The 20,512-nt window shown below is 42.3% G+C and overlaps 2 protein-coding genes across 5 annotated transcripts in view; both read left to right on the forward strand.

The window, feature by feature from the left end:
- LOC111964793 (protein FAM219A) overlaps positions 1-6,012 on the forward strand; it is a 26,106-nt gene extending 20,094 nt beyond the window's left edge. For all 4 annotated transcript variants that reach the window (XM_023988595.2, XM_023988597.2, XM_023988603.2 and 1 more), the window contains exon 6: positions 3,151-6,012. In XM_023988595.2, the coding sequence (XP_023844363.1) occupies positions 3,151-3,309 (159 nt within the window). In that variant the 3' untranslated portion in view covers positions 3,310-6,012. The remainder of the gene's footprint in view (positions 1-3,150) is intronic.
- A 350-nt stretch (positions 6,013-6,362) lies between these two features.
- zgc:109965 (M28_nicalin_like domain-containing protein) lies at positions 6,363-14,048 on the forward strand. The gene is made up of 16 exons (XM_023994371.2): positions 6,363-6,444; positions 6,733-6,923; positions 7,172-7,362; positions 7,539-7,683; positions 7,899-7,996; positions 8,167-8,244; positions 8,339-8,442; positions 9,934-10,022; positions 10,365-10,504; positions 10,611-10,789; positions 10,952-11,039; positions 11,291-11,329; positions 12,979-13,148; positions 13,278-13,331; positions 13,584-13,662; positions 13,890-14,048. The coding sequence occupies exons 2-16, from the start codon at positions 6,779-6,781 to the stop codon at positions 13,944-13,946; spliced, it is 1,656 nt and encodes a 551-aa protein (XP_023850139.1). The 5' UTR covers positions 6,363-6,444; positions 6,733-6,778; the 3' UTR covers positions 13,947-14,048.
- Positions 14,049-20,512: the final 6,464 nt, after the last annotated feature.

Consider the following 20,512-nt stretch of genomic DNA (forward strand, 5'->3'; position numbering starts at 1 on the left):
GAGGAGAGATAATAACGTGTGTGGCTCTTTATTACAGTCTATTCGGAAGTATTTATACCACTTGACTTTTTCCACATTTTGTTACGTTACGCCTTATTGTAAAATTGATGAAGGGGAAAAATAAAATAATCAAATCTACACACAATACCCCATAAGACAAAGTGAAAAACAAGTTTTTAGGAAATTTTTGCAAATTTAATACAATAAAAAACAGATACCTAATTTACGCAAGTATTCAGACCCTTGGCTATGAGACTTGAAATTGAGCTCAGGTGCTTCCTATTTCTATTGATCATCCTTGATGTTTCTACAACTTGATTGAGTCCACGTGGTAAATTTAAATTGATTGGACATGATATGGAAAGGTACACACCTGTCTATATAAGGTCCCACAGTTGACAGTACATGTCAGAGCAAAAACCAAGCCATGAGGTCGAAGGAATTGCCCGTAGAGCTCCGAGTCAAGGCACATATCTTGGAAGGGTACCAACACATTCCTGCAGCATTGAAGGTCCCCAAGAACACAGTGGCCTCCATTATTCTTAAATGGAAGAAGTTTGGAACCACCAAGACTCTTCCTAGAGTTGGCCACCCGGCCAAACTGAGCAATTGGGGAGAAGGGCATTGGTCAAGGAGTTGACCAAGATCCAATGGTCACTCTGATAGAGCTCCAGAGTTCCTCTGTGGAGATGGAAGAACCTTCCAGAAGGACATCCATCTCTGTAGCACTCACACCAATCAGGCCTTTATGATAGTGGCCAGACAGAAGCCACTCCTCACTAAAAGGCACATGACAGCCCACTTGGAGTTTGCCAAAAGGCAACTAAAGAACTCTGACCGAGAGAAACAACATTCTCTGGTCAGATTAAACCAAGATTGAACACTTTGACCTGAATGCCAAACGTCATGTCTGGTGGAAACCTGGCACCATCCCTGTGGTGAAGCGTGGTGGCAGCATCATCCTGTGGGGATGTTTTTCAGCGGCAGGACTGGGAGACTAGTCAGGATTGAGGGAAAGATGAATGAAGCAAAGTACAGAGAGATCATTGATGAAAACCTGCTCCAGAGCGCTCAGGACCTCAGACTGGGGCAAAGCTTTACCTCCAACAGGACAAAGACCCTAAGCACACAGCCAAGACAACAGAGGAGTGGCTTCGGGACAAGTCTCAATGTCCTTGAGTGGCCCAGCCAGAGCCCGGACTTGAACCCGATCGAACATCTTTGGAGAGACCTGAAAATATCTGTGCAGCGACGCTCCCCTTCCAACCTGACAGAGCTTGAGAGGATCTGCAGAGAAGAATGAGAGAAACTCCCAAATACAGGTGTGCCAAGCTTGTAGCGTCATACCCAAGAAGAATCGATGCTGTAACCGCTGCCAAAGGTGTTTCAACAAAGTACTGATTAAAGGTTCTGAATACTTACAGTGGGGCAAAAAAGTATTTAGTCAGCCACCAATTGTGCAAGTTCTCCCACTTAAAAAGATGAGAGAGGCCTGTAATTTTCATCACAGGTACACTTCAACTATGACAGACAAAATTAGAAAAAAAAAGGGTATATAACAGAGGTCAAACGTTTTCTGTAAGTCTTCACAAGGTTTTCACACACTGTTGCTGGTATTTTGGCCCATTCCTCCATGCAGATCTCCTCTAGAGCAGTGATGTTTTGGGCGTTGCTGGGCAACATGTACTTTCAACTCCCTCCAAAGATTTTCTATGGGGTTGAGATCTGGAGACTGGCTAGGCCACTCCAGGACCTTGAAATGCTTCTTACGAAGCCACTCCTTCGTTGCCCGGGCGGTGTGTTTGGGATCATTGTCATGCTGAAAGACCCAGCCACATTTCATCTTCAATGCCCTTGCTGATGGAAGGAGGTTTTCACTCAAAATCTCACGATACATGGCCCCATTCATTCTTTCCTTTACACGGATCAGTCGTCCTGGTCCCTTTGCAGAAAAACAGCCCAAAGCATGATGTTTCCACCCCCATGCTTCACAGTAGGTATGTGTTCTTTGGATGCAACTCAGCATTCTTTGTCCTCCAAACACGACGAGTTGAGTTTTTACCAAAAAAAGTTATATTTTGGTTTCATCTGACTATATGACATTCTCCCAATTTTCTTCTGGATCATCCAAATGCTCTCTAGCAAACTTCAGACGGGCCTGGACATGTACTGGCTTAAGCAGGGGGACACGTCTGGCACTGCAGGATTTGAGTCCCGGCGGCGTAGTGTGTTACTGATGGTAGGCTTTGTTACTTTGGTCCCAGCTCTCTGCAGGTTATTCACTAGGTCCCCCCGTGTTGTTCTGGGATTTTTGCTCACTGTTCTTGTGATCATTTTGACCCCACGGGGTGAGATCTTGCGTGGAGCCCCAGATCGAGGGAGATTATCAGTGGTCTTGTATGTCTTCCATTTCCTAATAATTGCTCCACAGTTGATTTCTTCAAACCAAGCTGCTTACCTATTGCAGATTCAGTCTTCCCAGCCTGGTGCAGGTCTACAATTTTGTTTCTGGTGTCCTTTGACAGCTCTTTGGTCTTGGCCATAGTGGAGTTTGGAGTGTGACTGTTTGAGTTTGTGGACAGGTGTCTTTTATACTGATAACAAGTTCAAACAGGTGCCATTAATACAGGTAACGAGTGGAGGACAGAGGAGCCTCTTAAAGAAGAAGTTACAGGTCTGTGAGAGCCAGAAATCTTGCTTGTTTGTAGGTGACCAAATACTTATTTTCCACCATAATTGCAAAATAAATCCATTAAAAATCCTACAAGTGATTTTCTGGAATTTTTTTTTTCTAATTTTTCCGTGTCATAAGTTGAAGTGTACCTATGATGAAAATTACAGGCCTCTCATCTTTTTAAGTGGGAGAACTTGCACAATTGGTGGCTGACTAAATACTTTTTTGCCCCACTGTATGTAAATGTGACATGTAAAAAAAAATATATGACATTTTTTACATCTCTAAAAACCTGTTTTTGCTTTGTCCTTATGGGGTATTGTGTGTAGATTAATGAGGGCGGACATCGTCATCCATTTTAGAATAAGATTGTAACGTAACAAAATGTGGAGAAAGTCGAGGGGTCTGAATACTTTCTGAACACACTGTATTATGATTGGGAAATGGTCATGTTTTGTCCACTCTGTCCCCTGCAGCAGATCAACCAGGACCTCAACATCCAGCTTCTGAAGGACGGTTACCGGCTAGACGAGATCCCTGACGACGAGGATCTGGATCTGATCCCTCCCAAATCAGTCAACCCCACCTGCATGTGCTGCCAAGCCACCTCATCCTCAGCCTGCCACATCCAGTAGCCCCTCCCATGACAGATGCTCCCGCCCCTGCCACCAGGGCAGCAACAAGGAAGAGGAGGAGTTGAAATGATTGGGGGGACGGGACAGAAGAATAGGTGTATTGGAATTAGTGTGGATTTGAAAAGGGTGAAAATGCAGAACAAATTTACTGAGTAACTAGTTCCTCCTATGGTAGGACATGTGCATACGTTTGTCTGTTACGTTATAGGGTCTTTATGTCTGAGTAGTATTCAGAAGCAGCTCTCCCTTGTCTCATCTTGGAATATTTCATGGAGGGCAATGGAAAGGTCTCAAATGCTGAACTTGTGTGAGATGGCAGTGTTTCGAAGATGGTCTCTTGAGGATTATGTCGTCTTAAACTTTTCTTGACCTCCTGAAAGTCTTTGTTGCTGTTACTGTATGGATAGATCAACAGGGAATGTACTGTGAGCGTGGAAAAAGGACAAACATTTGATTGAAGAGCTGTCTGAGTGTGTGTAACGTGTCTAAAATCAAATATCAAACCTTTTAGAATATTTAAGGAGATACAGCAACGAACACAGAGGAATCCGCAATATTTATTTTATGTTTCCAAGCAGGCATCTCACAAGTTAAAATGCAAAGTGAGTTTTGAGTTGAGTGGATTTGCAGCAGTCTGTCTTCTCGCTCTATCTTTTCTGATCAGATTTTCTTTCTCTTCCTGTTGTCGTGATACGTGTTTCACATGATGATGTGTGAACATAACAAATATTTGAATTCTCATACAAAGACATCAGAATTACTATTCCTATTTACAACGTTGATATATGACATGAGAACAGCTTTGCATGTTGCTCACTGTGCCACTTAGATAAACACCCTTACCAATACAGTAACTGGGGGGGTTAGGCTCTCAACTTGACCCACTGCATCCTTAGCCTGGTCCCAGATCTGTCTGGTGCTGTCTTGACAAACTCGAGTATGGTCAAGGTAAGACAGCACTAACAGATCTGGRWCCAGTCTACTGCAACTTCACCCTAGTGCCAATTAGATCGGGTCATTTTCTTGTGCAGTACTTAACTTAGAGAAAAGATATGGGATTCATAGGTCACAAAGCCTGGTTCCAGATCTGTTTGTGCTGTCWTGCWCATTGTTTGGCATGACAAGGAGYTGGCAAGATGGCACAAACTGATCTGGGACCGGGCTAGGTMCGATACTGTATGGTGAAGCCAATGTGTATTTAGTGCCATTCTACTACTGTCCACATGAAAATGATAACTTATTTTRGTGGATATTTCTGTAACACTAAATGGTTTGTTACCCCTCAATATAATTTTATATTGGGTCATCCTGCTTATATGTATACTCATTGTTGATTTCACTATGCTGTCTTCACTTGTCTATTGTACTTCTAATCTTATCTTTTTATTTTGTTGTGTAAGTTGCTTTGAACTGTTGTTTGAAAAGCACATTTTCCAATATGCTCAGTAGGATTAATGTGCTAACAACCATGTGCTAACCATTACTGTACCTGCCATACTATAATACCATTTCCTAGTCCTGGCACCCAGTGGTTGTGGGTACTGTAGTTTAACTGCCAAAAGGCCATTAAAAAAAAAAGTATTTGTATAATAGTGTCAACAAAAAAAACAACTTTCATGGGCATAACAGCCATAATGTAACATGAGATGGTGTTAAATTATTGTATGAATATAACAGTTGTAATGGAGAATGTGTCCTTCTGAATTCCTGAGCAGGGATGTTCCCAGTACACTAATGATAGTGGTTGGGCAAAATGTCCGCCTGTACACACAGCAGCCCATGTCCTCCTATAGTGCTTCCAGAAGTAGGCTGTAGCGCCACATTGTGCTTCTCTCACTGCCACTGACACAGTCTGTGCAATCACACAGGCATAGTACACATGGCGCACACACACAGAACGCACTATAGAACGCTTCAAATTGGAAATGGCTCCTCGTGTCTAACGATCCAAGACTGTGTATAGCGTACTGTATGTAAAGCAAGGGATGGATGAGGTAAAGATGTTATTTACTGTACTGCTTTGGGTGCTTGGTTATCCAGTGCATTCCATTGTAGTGCAATGAATGATATGAGGGGTTGACTCCAGTTTGAATACACACAAATCAAGCAGAAACGGGTCAATCCAAAATAATGAAAATACCTGCTGTTTTGGGATGGTGCGAAACAGGGAACACTGTGTTCAGTAGGCAAGAAGTGGAAAAACGCTTTGTCTATATTCAAGGACGCATCATCCAAATAGCAATGGAAATGTATACCTGCTTTGTCTGAGCGCTAAGCAGTAGCTTCCCCTGTCATTGTGATCACAAGTTCACACTCCCTGATCACACTCCCTCTCACCCCAGAGTTGTCTAAAGTAGAGTATGCCTTAAGTAATGCATTGTATTGGAAGATATTTATTGCCTGTTTTATTTATTTATTTTATTTGGGGGGGGGGAAGGGAAAATCTACATTTTAACATGGACACAGAGGGCAGCACTTACAGCTATGAAACTGCACTGAAATTCTACAGTACTCACAATATTGTGAGTTTAGTGCCATTTTGCGGATGTTAAATATTGCCCATAGGCTTTTTTGGGGTATCATTCAGACACTCATTGTGATTTTAAAGAAGATGTGAACAATTAAAGTTTCTGTATGTAACAATGTTATTGTTCTGTGTAGTGTATCATGTCTACAAATAAATATCAACGGTCTGAATTAAAAGTTGTGGCGCAACTTCCATGTGATGTCTGGAAAAAGGAAAAATATGTACAGCCAATGGTCAGGTGCTGGATAGAAAACATATTTAAAGTAATGTCCTCAGATGTTTATTTTTGTAATGTTTGAGAACCTGCAATAGAGCAAATTGTAGGCGATAGCCCAATGACCAAGGGCTTGTACAGTTATTACCTCCACTAGTGATTGGGGTTGTGACAGTAACTATGGGCCAGGCCAGGAGGGTAGGGGAGAGAAGGGGTGATGGGGTGATTAGCCTGACTTTATCCCCAGGGACAGATGGTGGACACGGGTTTAGCGGCTTACCAACGAGGCGTCTTGAGCCTTCTCCCTTAGGAGGCTAGTCTATGTCCACGTTGCGAGGAGGTGTGGAGAGAACTCGCTGTCTGTCCACCGAGAGGGAGAGAGCCTAGGAGACAGGTGAGTAAGACATCCAGGCCCTGAGTGTCTCTCCCTGGATAGTTTGGGCCCCAAATTAACTCTGGGCATAGGCCATGGAGAGATTGGTATGTGTCTCTCCTAAGCTGCTCAGGTACTTCGTAAATCCTTTGGCTATAGTGCTATATCTGTTGGTGAGGTGAGGAGTAAGGGAGTTTTCTATTGGCGTATCTGAGGAATCTCCTTAAAAAGAGGAATACTATATGAGCAATCGTGTTTTCAATAAGCACATGTATCGTGCTTGTTTTAACAGCCAACCTTCCTCCATAGATTTCTGTGTCAGGACAGTAAGGGGATCTCATCAGGACGTGGAGCCATGCTTCTGAGAATTTTGCCCCGAGCGGCTGCACTGCTCATGCTGTGTGTTCAGCTACTGCATGCCTCCGTGCTGCCTGCTGTATCCTCCTACGAGTTCACTGCCTATAGGATGCAGCAGTACGCCGTTCAGCAGGAAAAACATGGTAGGGTCACTTGGCCAGACATACTAAGTATCTGCACCAGAGAAAAGTTTACACCTGTTATTTTATCATTTCTAAATATATAGTGCAGCTCTGTGGAGCAGCTTTTTTTATGTGCTGTACTCCTCAAGAAGGTATTTGTGTACTGTTTTCATTATTTAGTATTTTTATTTTCTGTGATTGAGACAGGAAAGACAAAGTGAAGTTTGGAACTGTGTTTTTTCATGTGACCTCTGTGTTGACCTGTGGAGGTTGTCGCGGTGCCATAGTGCAGGCGGAGGCCCGCTCAGCAGACGAACCAGTGTTAACACGACGCTGTGTCATCATGAAGCTGCCGGACTTCACCGTGGAGCGATACCTGGAGGCTCTGAGGCAGAGCGCTGCCGCTGTACTCCTCCTGCTACCCAAAAACATGTCCGCTGTCCCCCAGGATATCATACAGGTAGGTTAGACCTTTTATCAGGGTTGGCGGCACATTCTATTGTAATATCAATCACTTGGGAGTATACAACAATCTACAGGTTTATGACAATGCCTGTTTTCTCTACCTGGCACCTTCAAGTTCTGGATATGTGGCACATTAATCCAATATAATGTTAACCCTTTGCTTCCATACAGACCTTCATGGTGAGTGAGAGCGAAGCGTTGTTAAAGGATACCATCATGCCTGTGTATGTGACCCCGGAGGACGAGCAGCTCCTTTATATGTACGAAGAGGTCAAGCACGCTGCAGCCTCTCGCACCTCCTCTATACTGGTCCGAGGTAAGTGGAGAAGGCGGGATGGGAGGAAGAGGGTCTGGAGAGTAGGAAGGTTGGAGAGGGGCATGAGTGAAGGGGATGAAAGAAAGGAGGTAGACTGAGGGAAGAGAAAGGAGGGGGATACAGCGCAATGTGAAAGTCGATTTTAATAATAATAAATGTAATAGGTTCAGCATCTTTCATAACACAACTTGAACTTCTTTATTTTACTCTGTCAGTGTTCCGTAGTATGGTCACAGCCACCGTATTTCAGATTCTAGTGAGCAACACCAACCCCATCAAGCCCATCACTGACAGTACAATCATTACTCTGGAGGTGAGTCTCTCTCCAACCCTGTCTATGACCAAGGACATCAGTTAATTCTTATGGCATATGAACCATGGAATGAATTATAATTGGATGTGAAATACTGTATTAGGCCTACTGGTCCCAACGTAGCCAAGTCAGACTTGTATACAGATTGTGATTGGTCACTGTGCCTTCAGGGTGTACTTCCTGGTGCTGGAGAGGATGCGCCCACCATCGTTATCACGGCCCACTACGACTCCTACGGCCTTACTCCAGTAAGTCAACTGCACGCTGCGTATACTATTGAAATAAAAATGTATTCACAAATACTGAGTTTCAATCAAAAATATTGGTGTGTGTGTAAAACAGTGGCTGTCATATGGAGCAGACTCCAACGGTAGCGGAGTCACCATCTTGCTTGAGCTGGTCCGTCTTTTCCAGAAACTTTATAGCAACCCCCACAGCCAGCCTCCGTGAGTTAAACACACTATCTTTTAGTTATTTACAGACGTAAAACGTATGCACGCATGACTTTAAGTCGCTAAGTGGCATAAATGATTACTATATATATTAAATGTGATCACTATTCATAGATCAAATGAAAATAATTAATCACATATACAGTGCATTCGGAAAATGTATTCCGACCCCTTGACGAGCTCTGAGACAGGATTGTGTCGCGCACAGACCTGGGGAAGGGTACCAAAACATTTCTGCAGTGTTGAAGTTCCCCAAGAACACAGTGGCCTCCATCATTCTGAAATGGAAGACGTTTGGAACCACCAAGACTCTTCCTAGAGCTGGCTGCCCAGCCAAACTGAGCAATCAGGGGAGAAGGGCCTTGGTCAGGGAGGTGACCAAGAACCTGATGGTCACTCTGACATGGCTCCAGAGTTCCTCTGTGGAGATGAGAGATACCTTCCCAAAAGACAACCATCTTTGCTGCACTCCACCAATTTATGGTAGAGTGGCCAGACGGAAGCCACTCCTCACTAAAAGGCACATGACAGACGGCTTGGAGTTTGCCAAAAGGCACCTAAAGGACTCTCAGACCATGAGAAACAAGATTCTCTGGTCTTATGAAACCAAGATTGAACTCTTTGGCCTGAATGTCAAGCGTCATGTCTGGAGGAAACCTGGCACCATCCCTTACGGTGATGCATGGTGGTGGCAGCATCATGTTGTAGCGAAGTTTTTCAGCGGCAGGGACTGGGAGACTAATCAGGATTGAGGGAAAGATGAACGGAGAAAAGTACAGAGGGATCCTTGATGAAAACCTGCTCAGGACCTCATAACTGGGGCGAAGGTTCACCTTTCAACAGGACAATGACCGTAAGCACACATCCAAGACAATACAGGAGTGTCTTTTGGAAAACAAGTCTCTGAATGTCCTTGAGTGGCCCAGCCAGAGCCCGGACTTGAACCTGATCGAACATCTCTGGAGAGACGTAAAAATAGCTGTGCAGCGACGCTCCCCAGCCAACCTGACAGAGCTTGAGAGGATCTGCAGAGAAGAATGAGAGAAACTCCCCCAAATACAGGTGTGCCAAGCTTGTAGCATTATACCCAAGAAGAATCGAGGCTGTAATCACTGCCAAAGGTGCTTCAACAAAGTACCGAGTGAAGCGTCTGAATACTTATGTAAATGTGATATTTCAGTTTACATTTTTTATACATTTACAAAAATTTATAAAAACCTGTTTTTGCTTTTTCATTATGGGGTATTGTGGGTAGATTTATGATTTTTATTTGTATTTTTTWAAATCTCACTTAGAATAAGGCTGTAACATAACAAAGTGCAAAAGTCAAAGGGTCTGAATACCTTCCAAATGCACTGTATATTACATTTCTATTACATTTCAAATATCATACACTTTGAGTGATAGGCCTTAGTACCTTATCCAATCAGGTTTTAAGGGAATGTTTGGGCATTTGAAATGACACTTGTGTTCTTTGTGTTCTAGATACCATCTTCTTTTCTCCCTGACTGGCGGTGGAAAGTATAACTTCCTGGGTACCAAAAGGTTTATTGAGGAGAATATGGATCATGCCGGTGAGTTGTTGTTTCACTTGATCGTCTTTCAGTTATGGAGTCGAGACYAGAACTATCGAAGACTAGACCAAGACCATCCATCTCAAGTCAGAAACATAAAGCATCTACACCCTAAAAACTTTACCAACTGCATGTACACCCAGCTTCTACAATAGGGAGGTAGGCCCCCTAACACATGTTTTCATACCTACTATGCCACATACTTGTGTTTTCATCTGCTGCTTAGTGGGTGAACCATGGCTGGGAGGGCACTGCTACAACACCCATGTAGTCTGGTTGATTGTAGCTGTGCCTTATGTCTCTCTCAAGTTGATTCTATCTTTGTGGTCTGTCTCCCTCCAGAGACCAGCCTTCTCCATGACAATGTGGCGTTTGTTCTGTGTCTGGACACGCTGGCCAATGGGGACAACATGTTCCTGCACGTGTCCCGCCCCCCCAAACCTGGCACCCCTCAGCATGCCTTCGTACAACATCTGGAGCAGGTAACTCCTCCCACCAGCAGATACTGTAGGAAGTGTGGAGGCGCTTGATGGCCCATTGTCACTTGTATGAACTAAACGTACATGCATCCCACCACCTTCCATGTAGGTAGTTTCTTCCCGGTTCCCTTTGGTGAGGTTTGGGATGGTCCACAAGAAGATCAACCTGGGGGAGTCCACTGTTTCCTGGGAGCACGAGCGCTATGCCATGCGCAGGATACCAGGCTTCACGCTGTCTCACCTGGAGGACCCCAAAGCTGAACTCAGAGGCTCCATCCTGGACACTGTGTGAGTGGCACTGCTCTGTTTTATTTTAGGGTGGAATGACAACAGTATATTAAATGCATATTCCACAAGATTTTCCCAGTCTAGCATCTAGACTCTTAGACATATTGCTATTATTACAGAGTCTGGAAAAGGTCCATATTGAGGCTGTTACCCTCCCAACAGGTTGCACGTGGACTTGAGGAAGATGAAGCGCAATGCCATCGTTATTGCAGAATCGCTAGCTCGGTTTATGTATAATCTCTCTGACAAGGTATAAAACATGTACTAACACACACACACACACACACACACACACACACACACACACACACACACACACACACACACACACACACACACACACATCTCTTATACACATCTAGATGTGTATAAGAGACAGCACACACACACACACACACACACACACACACACACACACACACACACACACACACACACTAGAATACTTTATTTTAATCAATGAGGAAACAAATGAACTCATCTCAATTTGTTTTCCAATAGGGTTCGACAAAAGATATACAGGTCTTCAAGGGTGAAATGGTAAGATTCCATTTTTTACCAGAATCCAGAAAGGCAACTACAGTCATGAAGGGAACAATTCTGTCCTCCAGTTTAGTGTACACTGTTGCATCAGTTCCAAGCAGATTTATCAGAAGTTGACTGTCCTATGCACAGTGCAAACATAATGCAAGGGGAATCGTCGGCAGCAGCTAATGGGGTTCCATAAATACAAATACAAATCTAACATTCTTAAGGAAACACTTGATTGCCACTTTTTGTGTGAAACAATTCCGTCTTGGAGTGCCTTCATAAAGTATCCATACCCCTTGACTTTTTCCCACTTTGTTATGTTACAGCCTGAATTCAAAATGGATGAAATATATTTTTTCTCACCTATTTACCCACAATACCCCATAGTATTTTTTGAATTGTTGCTAAATTTATTGAAAATGAAATACGGAAATATCTTATTTACATAAAAATTCACACCCCTGAGTCAATACTTTGTAGAAGTACCTTTGGCAGTGATTACAGCTTTGAGTCATCTTGGGTATGTCTGTATCAGCTTTACACATCTGGATTCAGGCATTTTTCTCTCAGATTTTCTTAAACTCTGTTAAATTAGATGGGGAGCAGTAGTGAACAGCAATCTTCAAGTCTTTCTTTACACAGATTGTCAATGGGATTCCAGCATTGCTTTGGAGGTATGCTTGGGATCATTGTCCTGTTGGAACGTAAATATTTACCCCAGTCTAAGGTCGTTTGCACGGTTCTCATCAAGGATTTGTCTGTATTTGGCTCCATTCATTGTTCCCTCTTCTTACCGGTCTCCCAGTCCCTGCTGCTGAAAAGCATCCCCATAGCATGATCCTGCCACCACAGTAGGGATGATGTTAGACCTGGTGATGAGCTGTGCCTGGTTTTCTCCAGACATAGCGCTTTGCATTCAGGTCAAAGAGTAACATTTGTTTCATCAGACCACAGAATCTTTTGCCTTATGATCTCAGTTTTTTACGTGCCTTTTACTAAGGTCCTTCTTGCTCAGTTTGGTCGGACGGCCAGCTCTAGGCAGAGTCTGGGTAGTTCTATATTTTTTTTAATTTCCCAATGATGGAAACCACTGTGCTCTTAGAAGCTTTCAACATGCTAGAAATAGTTTTATACCCTTCCTCATATATATACACACAGTATATGCTTCATCACAATTCTATCTCTGAGATCTACAGACAGTTATTTGGACTTCATGGTACAGTTTCTGCTCTGACATGCATTGTCAGCTGTGGGACCTTATATAGACAGGTGTGTTTCACAAGTCATGTCCAAACAATTGAATTGGCCACAGGTGGACTCCAATGAGGTTGTAGTCACATCTCAAGGATGATCGATGGAAACAGGAAATTGGTTGAACCTGCACTCAATTTGGAGTGTCATAGCAAAAGGGTGTGAATACTTATGTAAATTAAATATTTATTGAAATGTCAATACATTTTTCCCCTTTGTCATTATGGGGTATTGTGTGTAGATGGGTGAGCAAAAATATATACATTTCATCCATTTTGAATTCAGGCTGTAACACAACAACATGTGAAATGAGTCAAGGGGTATGAATACTTTCAAAAGGCACTGTACCTCTAACCTAAACTTGTACAGTATGCATCCTCAAGTGTCCATCTCAATCTCTGGTATAGGAGTTTCAGGACAGTCGCATGTCTAGCCTGATGTCCTTCCTGACGTCAATCCCACGGGCAACACAGCTGGATAAGGATCCCAAACACGCCATACTGGTGAACACTCTGGAACATGAGCTGAGGTACTATCTGCACCAGGTCCACAGACACACCTTCCGCCAAGACAAGAGGTACAAGACAGACAGACGCACGCACGTGCGCATGCACACAGCCATAAAGAACATGTCTTCCTACCTTTCATTCCTTGAAATTATGATTGTTAATAAGAGTGAATTGGTAATATTTTGTTTCTCTTTCAGGGATCCTGAACTTACCTTTTTTGACCAAATGGAGCAACCAATGATGATGTATAGGTATGAGGACTAAATGTGTAAAACAGTCACATTTTAGGTGCTAGTCCAATGAGGAAAACAGTATCCAAACACCCACACTTGCAAATCCAACGACTAACCTTATATTTTTCAAATTTTTATTATACGAAATAGTGTATGCAAATTAAGTAAACAATGCATTTCATAGTCTGTGTTTGTGAGGTTTGTTTCCATGTTTTCATTATGTTTGGTAATTGTTAACTGGATTTTGTTCCCTACATGTTTTATCACCAGGATTAAGCCAGCAGCCTTTGACCTCTTCCTTGGGGGCTGTATAGCTGCTTACCTGGCGATAGTCTACTATGCCATCGAGGTTGGTAGACATTCACAGTTCACCTTGGTATACATAGACTGCCCATTTGCAAACAAACCCTGTCACTGGATCCAAAAAAGTGAATTTTCCCAACGGGGATATTAAGCATATTATTTTATTGTGAGATTATGCAATATGAATTATGCATTAGTGCCAGGGTCTGAAATTGTTGCTCAAGAAACACTGACCATGTGCTCATTTATCCACTTTCCTTCTTCAATTTTAAGAATTGTGGATATCTCTACACCAAACTGAAAGCAGCTGTGAAGTCCAAACAGAAGTAAGGTTGTGACCAATGCTTTGAAGACCTGGAAGTCAGAGTTGGGTTTTTTAGGTCCAATGGAAAATAAATTTTGTGTAAGAGCTGACACTGACAATGAATAGGGAATTGTGTAGGCCATATACTGCATTTCTGTTTGAAACCATCTCAACTGAACAAGCCCATGGGGCATTGTTGAAAAGGTTATTTAAAAATAATTTGTAGTCCATGTTAATGGTGACAACAACAAAAAATKTCACCAATTTGTATGAAATGCATTTTATTACTTTTACGGTTGTTTTTAAATAAACAGAAACCCTCTGAATAACATGAACTGTTTGTTTTACTTTCAAAAGTTTAGCTTTTTCTATTAATAACATTTCTAGCTACATTTGGATTATCATATATGGAAAAACTCTCAGCCGGAGCCATCTTTAATTCTTTAATGTATCTTATTTGAGTTTTTCTAAAGAGCAATGAACTGCACATTGCATAACTTCAAGCCCTTGTCATGCTATGGGACTGTGCACCCCCTAGTGTATGTATTTTTCTATGACACTGTTGTTGAATATCCTTGAATGTCCTCTGTAGTTTTCGATAAACTTGTGATCACACCTCAGTGGTTGAGATAGAGAGCGTTAGMAAAATCTCTGTGCCATTACTCTTGCTAAATAACTAAAGCAAGTCATTCAAGTGTATCAAACTACCTTTCCAACGTGAAGGCCGTGCCCTCGATTTGTTTTAATTTCACAGGCTTGGCTACACTTATTTGAAAGGACGTGCGAGCCTACAAAGAAGAACAACAAACTTCTAGTTGCTAATAGCTAGGCTTTTTGTTGGGGATAAATGGGGGTTGGACGGATACTGTGGGGTTTACAATAAGGCACAATGTGTTCAAAAATGTCTGTAACCCACTTACAAATAATGTGCAACACTAGGCTAGACAGTGGGCGCAGCAAGGCATTCGTGTGGTACTAAACTAAATCTCCCTCCTTGCTTGGCAGGTAGTGGTGTAAAGTAACTAAGTAAAAATAAGTAAGTCATTTTTGTTGTTGTTGTTGGGGGGGGGGGGGTGTATCTGTCCTTCACTCAAGTGTATATATATTTTTGACAACTTTGACTCTTACTATATTCATAATGATAATATGCACTTTTTCCTCCCATTTTCCCTGACACCCAAAAGTACTTAATGCTCAGGCAGGACAGCAAAATGGTCCAATTCGCGCTTATCAAGAGAACGCATGGTCGTCACTACTGCCTCTGATCTGGCGGACTCACTAAACGCAACTAATAAGTTTGTAAATTATGTCTGAATGTTGGAGTTTGCCCCTGGCTGTCCGTAGATTTAAAAAAAAAAAATTGGTCGGTCTTGTTTGCTTAATGTAAGGAATTTGATGTATAGGATGTAATGTATACTTTTGATACTTAAGTACATTTTAAACCAGATACTTTGAATATTTTACTCAAGTAGTATTTTACTGGGTGACTCACTTGAGTCTTTATTTTTAGGGAGTGGTCGAAATTTACGCAATTTTTACCTGGAGGAAAATGGGGGATGGTCATGCTTTTTCAATTTCAGCCAGGGGCAGGGTTTAGTATTATTATTATTTTTGTTCAGGGGAGGGTCATGTCATTTGTAATCGATTAAATGTCAGTATTTTTCAGCATTTTGGAATGTACATATTGAATTAGACCATATGTAACTTTGGTTTACAACCTTGCTCTCTCATTCTCCTTGCTAAGGCCAGCATTGGTGGGCATTTCGCTTTTACCTTTCCATTGGCTGTTCGATCAGTCCATCTTTGTGCTTGGCGTATCAAGAATGTGGGCGTGTAGAGAACCTAGCGAATCAAGTAGCGCTTGTAGTGATGACATACAGTGGTAGAAATGCGTTCAATACAACTGGGAACTCTGAAATTTCAGACTTCCAACATCAGTGTGTTCAAGACAACTGGGAACTCGAGGAAACAAATCAGGTCATGTAATTTGTAATAGATTTTTTTGTGATTATTTTGTTGCTTATTATATATTGATGTATGCCCCTGATCTCTGATAAATTCAGCAGCAGTGCACGATAGGCTATAGGAAGTGGAAGATTGGAGAAGCACAGGGCAAAGTTATATAAGAAAATGTACTTCCTAAATAGATAGGCTATTTATAGTACATTGACTGGATAAATAACAGTACAAGTCCCTAGGAACAGTACAGACTGTGTGCTGGCATTTAGTACATCCACCAGAGGGAGCCAAAGACTAAATCTAAATCAGTCATTGTTACACCACGTCTTCATACCATTTCGACCTAGGCCTGGACTCTTGGAAAATCCATGTAGCAGTGCATATCTGCAGTCAGCAATAGATATATTTATATACCTGGATCTGAAGTCTAGATCAGTTACCAACCGTATTGTAAGTTCATAAACTAGCAGACACAGTGTCCCAATACTATTACATGATCTTCCTTGATAATTACATTTTTCCAAGAGATGTTTGGGAGGATGAGTGGAAATGGCTGTGTGGGTTAAGTCGGAGCCTTACATGGCAAATTGGCACTCTTTCCTTACAATTCATCTAGGAAACAATGTTTTTGAGTACAGTATGACAAGCAATTAATTTGTATTGATACCAGTTGCACGTTCTCCCTTAAAATAGTCTTATTTTTTCACTTTTGAAACTGTACATAATCCCCATTTTATTACATTTGATGTTATGTCAAAGTCGGGGGCAGGAAATATTACTTTCAAACACAGTGTAGTTTGAGAGTAATATTCCCTCGAGTTTGATTACAATATTTGATTTTCAGATGGGGAGCAACAAGAAGTTGACATACTTAGCATTCTTGCAAGTAACAAGAAATCCTTCATGTTTTATAGGGCTTTATGTTGGCTCGATATCCATGGTTTTGGATTGCTATCGTGAATGTTATTTTGAGATTTACAGTTCAAGGATAGTTAATTAGCATGATTTCCATGGCGCTGGTCCACACAGGAAGTGTGGGAGAGGGACAGAAAGAGGACAAGGAACAGTTGGCCTTAAAACTCTCCCAGTAGACTATCGAAGTCAGTGAGAAATTACCCTGAATATATGTATGGATTATAATATTTGCATGTCTTATATTTTGAAAACAAAAGATATAAACAAAATTAATGAAAAAGATACTTGCCCTGAAACAAGAGCCCCAAAGTACACCTTTATTATGACCTGGAGATCATCCTTCCCTTACAAGTTATCCTTGTTACAACCAGTCTGCACTCCTGGACAAACTAGCCAAAACATTAGGAGAGGAAGTTCACCTTTTAGAGGCTGAGGAGCATGATCATTACTCATCTTTTTTGTCTTAAACTTTATTACCCTGCATTTTTCTGTGTTTAATCTTATTCTTTCCGTTGTGTCCTGCCACAGCTTGCTCCTCTGCTGGCTGCCAACTTTCCGTAATTATCTCTCTTTCTCTCTCTCTGTCCCTCTTGCTCTCTCTTTCTCGCTCACGTTCGCTCTCCTTCTCCCCTTCTCTCTCTCCATCTCTGCTAGCTGTTCACCAGAGAGCAGGGCCGGCGAATTAAATCTCTCTGGGGGATTTGCCCAATATAAACATGACACACATCTGGAGGACGCCAGATTCTTGACACGTAACAAGAACCAGCCTTGCGACTGGCGCAGGAGCATTCATCTTCTTGTATTCCCCGCCACCTCCCTTCTCCTCTTGCTCTTATTCACTTTTTCCATTCTGCTCTCTGCTTTCTGTTGTTTTGTTGTCGGTGCTCCGCAGGCAGTAAACTCTCCCCAAAACTCTCGAGTTGATTATCAAATGACTGATCTTTTTCACTGTTACTCATCCATTAGCTATTCTACTAAGAATAGCTAATGGTGGCATCTATAAACTCTACATGGTGATTGCACAACAGTTAGACAGTACAGTAAAAACATATGGTGGATTTCGTTTTTCATAGATGACTTAGTGTGAGTACAATAATTCACCTAATTGTCCACAACCATTACATCAGTCACAGAAGATGGATAATGTCTAATGACACCATTATTTCATTCAATTTATAATCTTGGCTTCATAACTCCAGCTAACGATATAATGCAAAATTAATGAAAGGGCTTATTAAGAGTGTTTGATGTGTGTGTGTTTCTACATGTCTGCGTGTGACCTGTRACATCCTGTTTGTTTGCATACATACGTATGTTAGTGGGTCTGTGTGTGCGTATGCGTGTGTATGGTGCATGTGTGTGTTCGTTAGGGGTTGTGCATTCTTTCCATTACCCAGACCAAATCAATGCAGTGAGCTCAGAGCCAACTAGCACCCCCCTACATCTCTTCTCCTCCTCCTCCCTCTCTGGATTTGCTGTGCTGTGCTAGGGGGGAGAGTGGAAAGAGCTGACCCAACCCTGTCAGGCCAGGCCTGGCCCCAATGTAGCCCTGGCCCCCTGCCTGGCCTCCTGCTGCTGCTCATGGAGCTCGACACACACACACAGACAGTGGCTGTCTCAACACATGCGACCCAGGCTCCAATAACATTTACACACACACTCACACAGCCTTGCATGCACACATAGACTATTCACACACATTCTTAGTTCTACTGTTTGCTTATGTTTCTTTTGACTATTCCTGTGAAATGTGTTGGTTTTGGCACTTTATGTGAAAGGTGAGGTTTGTCAGAAGTGTAAAGCACAGGAGGCTGCTGAGGGGAGGACAGTTCAAAATAATGTCAGGAACGGAATAAATATGCCTAAAAACTGAGATAATTTGTGAAAAAACAAGTGAGGCATTCTTCTGAATAGAAAACTGAGTAGAAGAAGCTAGTCAAAATGATTCAATGACCCTTTGGGTAACAGGACATGACTTTATGGCGCTGGAGGGAATAGCAGGCGTTTTACGTGCTCCTGACCAATTGTGCTATTTTGTGTTTTTGCGCTGATCTTATTTGTTTAATTTTTTTTTTTTACATAATGCTACTCGTACTATTTGCAATGACACCCTTTTTTTGCACTGGCTCTTGTACACTCACTGGACTCTACCCACACACTCTCACATACTACACTGATACTCCAACACATACACACATACACTCATACGCACATGCATATTGACGCCACACACACAGACACTCTTTCATACAGCACACGCTGCTGCTACTCTGTTTGTCTATCCTGATTGCCTAGTCACTTTTACCCCTACTTACATGTGCATATTACCTCAACTGCCTCGTACTGAACATTGACTCGGTACCAGCACTCCTTGTAAATAGCCTCGTTATTGTGTTACTATTTTGTTATTTTTTGTGTGCACATTTTTCTTACTTTTTAGCTTTGCAATATTGGGAAAGGTCTCGTAAATATTTCATGGTAAACGTCTACATCTGTGTTATTCGATGCGTGTTACAAATACATTTGATTTGACATAATTCTATTTAGCAGACACTTTTATCCAAAGCAACTTAGTCATGCATGCATACATTGTACGTATGGGGGCTCCTGGAATTTGACCCACTACCCTGACATGTAGGCCTATAAGCATTTCCATGAGTGATCAAATAACTTGTATCAATGCTTTTGGGGGATTTGAACACTCAAATTTGTACTTTCAAAATTATACTTTTCACTGCTGCTTACGGTGGGTGGTCACCATATCGCATCATTTTCAACTTTACAGTAATGCTGATTTGACTTTATATGCAGTGGTGAGCCACAGTAATTCACCTCATCAAACCTCTATAAATCAGTTTATATATTGAACCAATCCTGGTGGCATAGCACAACACTAACAATCAATGCTGCCATAACATGAGGCCTTTGCTGTAACTATGTAGAATCGGAACTCTCTTTTAGCATGTTGATCTCAAATTCTATCAAACCCAGATACATAAAACATATTTTCAGAGGTGCAGCCAGGAGCAATGCTGTTTTATGGATTCCAGTGTTCCATATTGGTTGAATTCTTGGAACTTAAAGATATTGCACATCGGGCCTCCTTAGTGGCGCAGCGGTCTAAGTCACTGGATCACAGTGCTTGAGGCGTCACTACAGCATCGGTTTCGATCCCAGGCTGTGTCACAGCCGGTCATGACTGGGAGACCCATGAGGCGGCGCACAATTGGCCCAACGTCATCCGGGTTAGGGGAGGGTTTGGCCGGCCAGGACTTCCTTGTCCCATCACGATCTAGCGACTCCTTGTGGCGGGCCGGGCACCTGGAAGCTGACTTCGGGCGCTTGTAAACTGACTTCGGTCGGCAGCTGGACAGTGTTTCCTCCGACACATTGGTGCGGCTGGCTTACGGGTTAAGTGAACAGTGTGTCAAGAAGCAGTGCGGATTGGCAGGGTCTTGTTTCGGAGGAYGCATGGCTCTCGACCTTCACCTCTCCCGAGTCCGTAGGGGAGTTGCCGCGATGGGACAAGACTGTAACTGCCAATTAGATATCACGAAAAAGCGGTAAAAGTACAAAAAATATATACACTGCTCAAAAAAATAAAGGGAACACTTAAACAACACAATGTAACTCCAAGTCAATCACACTTCTGTGAAATCAAACTGTCCACTTAGGAAGCAACACTGATTGACAATACATTTCACATGCTGTTGTGCAA

Source organism: Salvelinus sp. IW2-2015, linkage group LG1 (assembly GCF_002910315.2).
Source record: "Salvelinus sp. IW2-2015 linkage group LG1, ASM291031v2, whole genome shotgun sequence".
NCBI classification, from domain to species: Eukaryota; Metazoa; Chordata; class Actinopteri; order Salmoniformes; family Salmonidae; genus Salvelinus; species Salvelinus sp. IW2-2015.

What these genes read in the sequence shown, in the direction of transcription:
- zgc:109965 (XM_023994371.2), top strand. Translation starts at nt 6,779, where the DNA reads ATGCTTCTGAGAATTTTGCCCCGAGCGGCTGCACTGCTCATGCTGTGT. An exon ending in CTCCTCTATACTGGTCCGAG is followed by an intron (nt 7,684 to 7,898) that starts GTAAGTGGAGAA and finishes TTACTCTGTCAG; the next exon opens with TGTTCCGTAGTATGGTCACA. An exon ending in ACCTTCCGCCAAGACAAGAG is followed by an intron (nt 13,149 to 13,277) that starts GTACAAGACAGA and finishes TTTCTCTTTCAG; the next exon opens with GGATCCTGAACTTACCTTTT.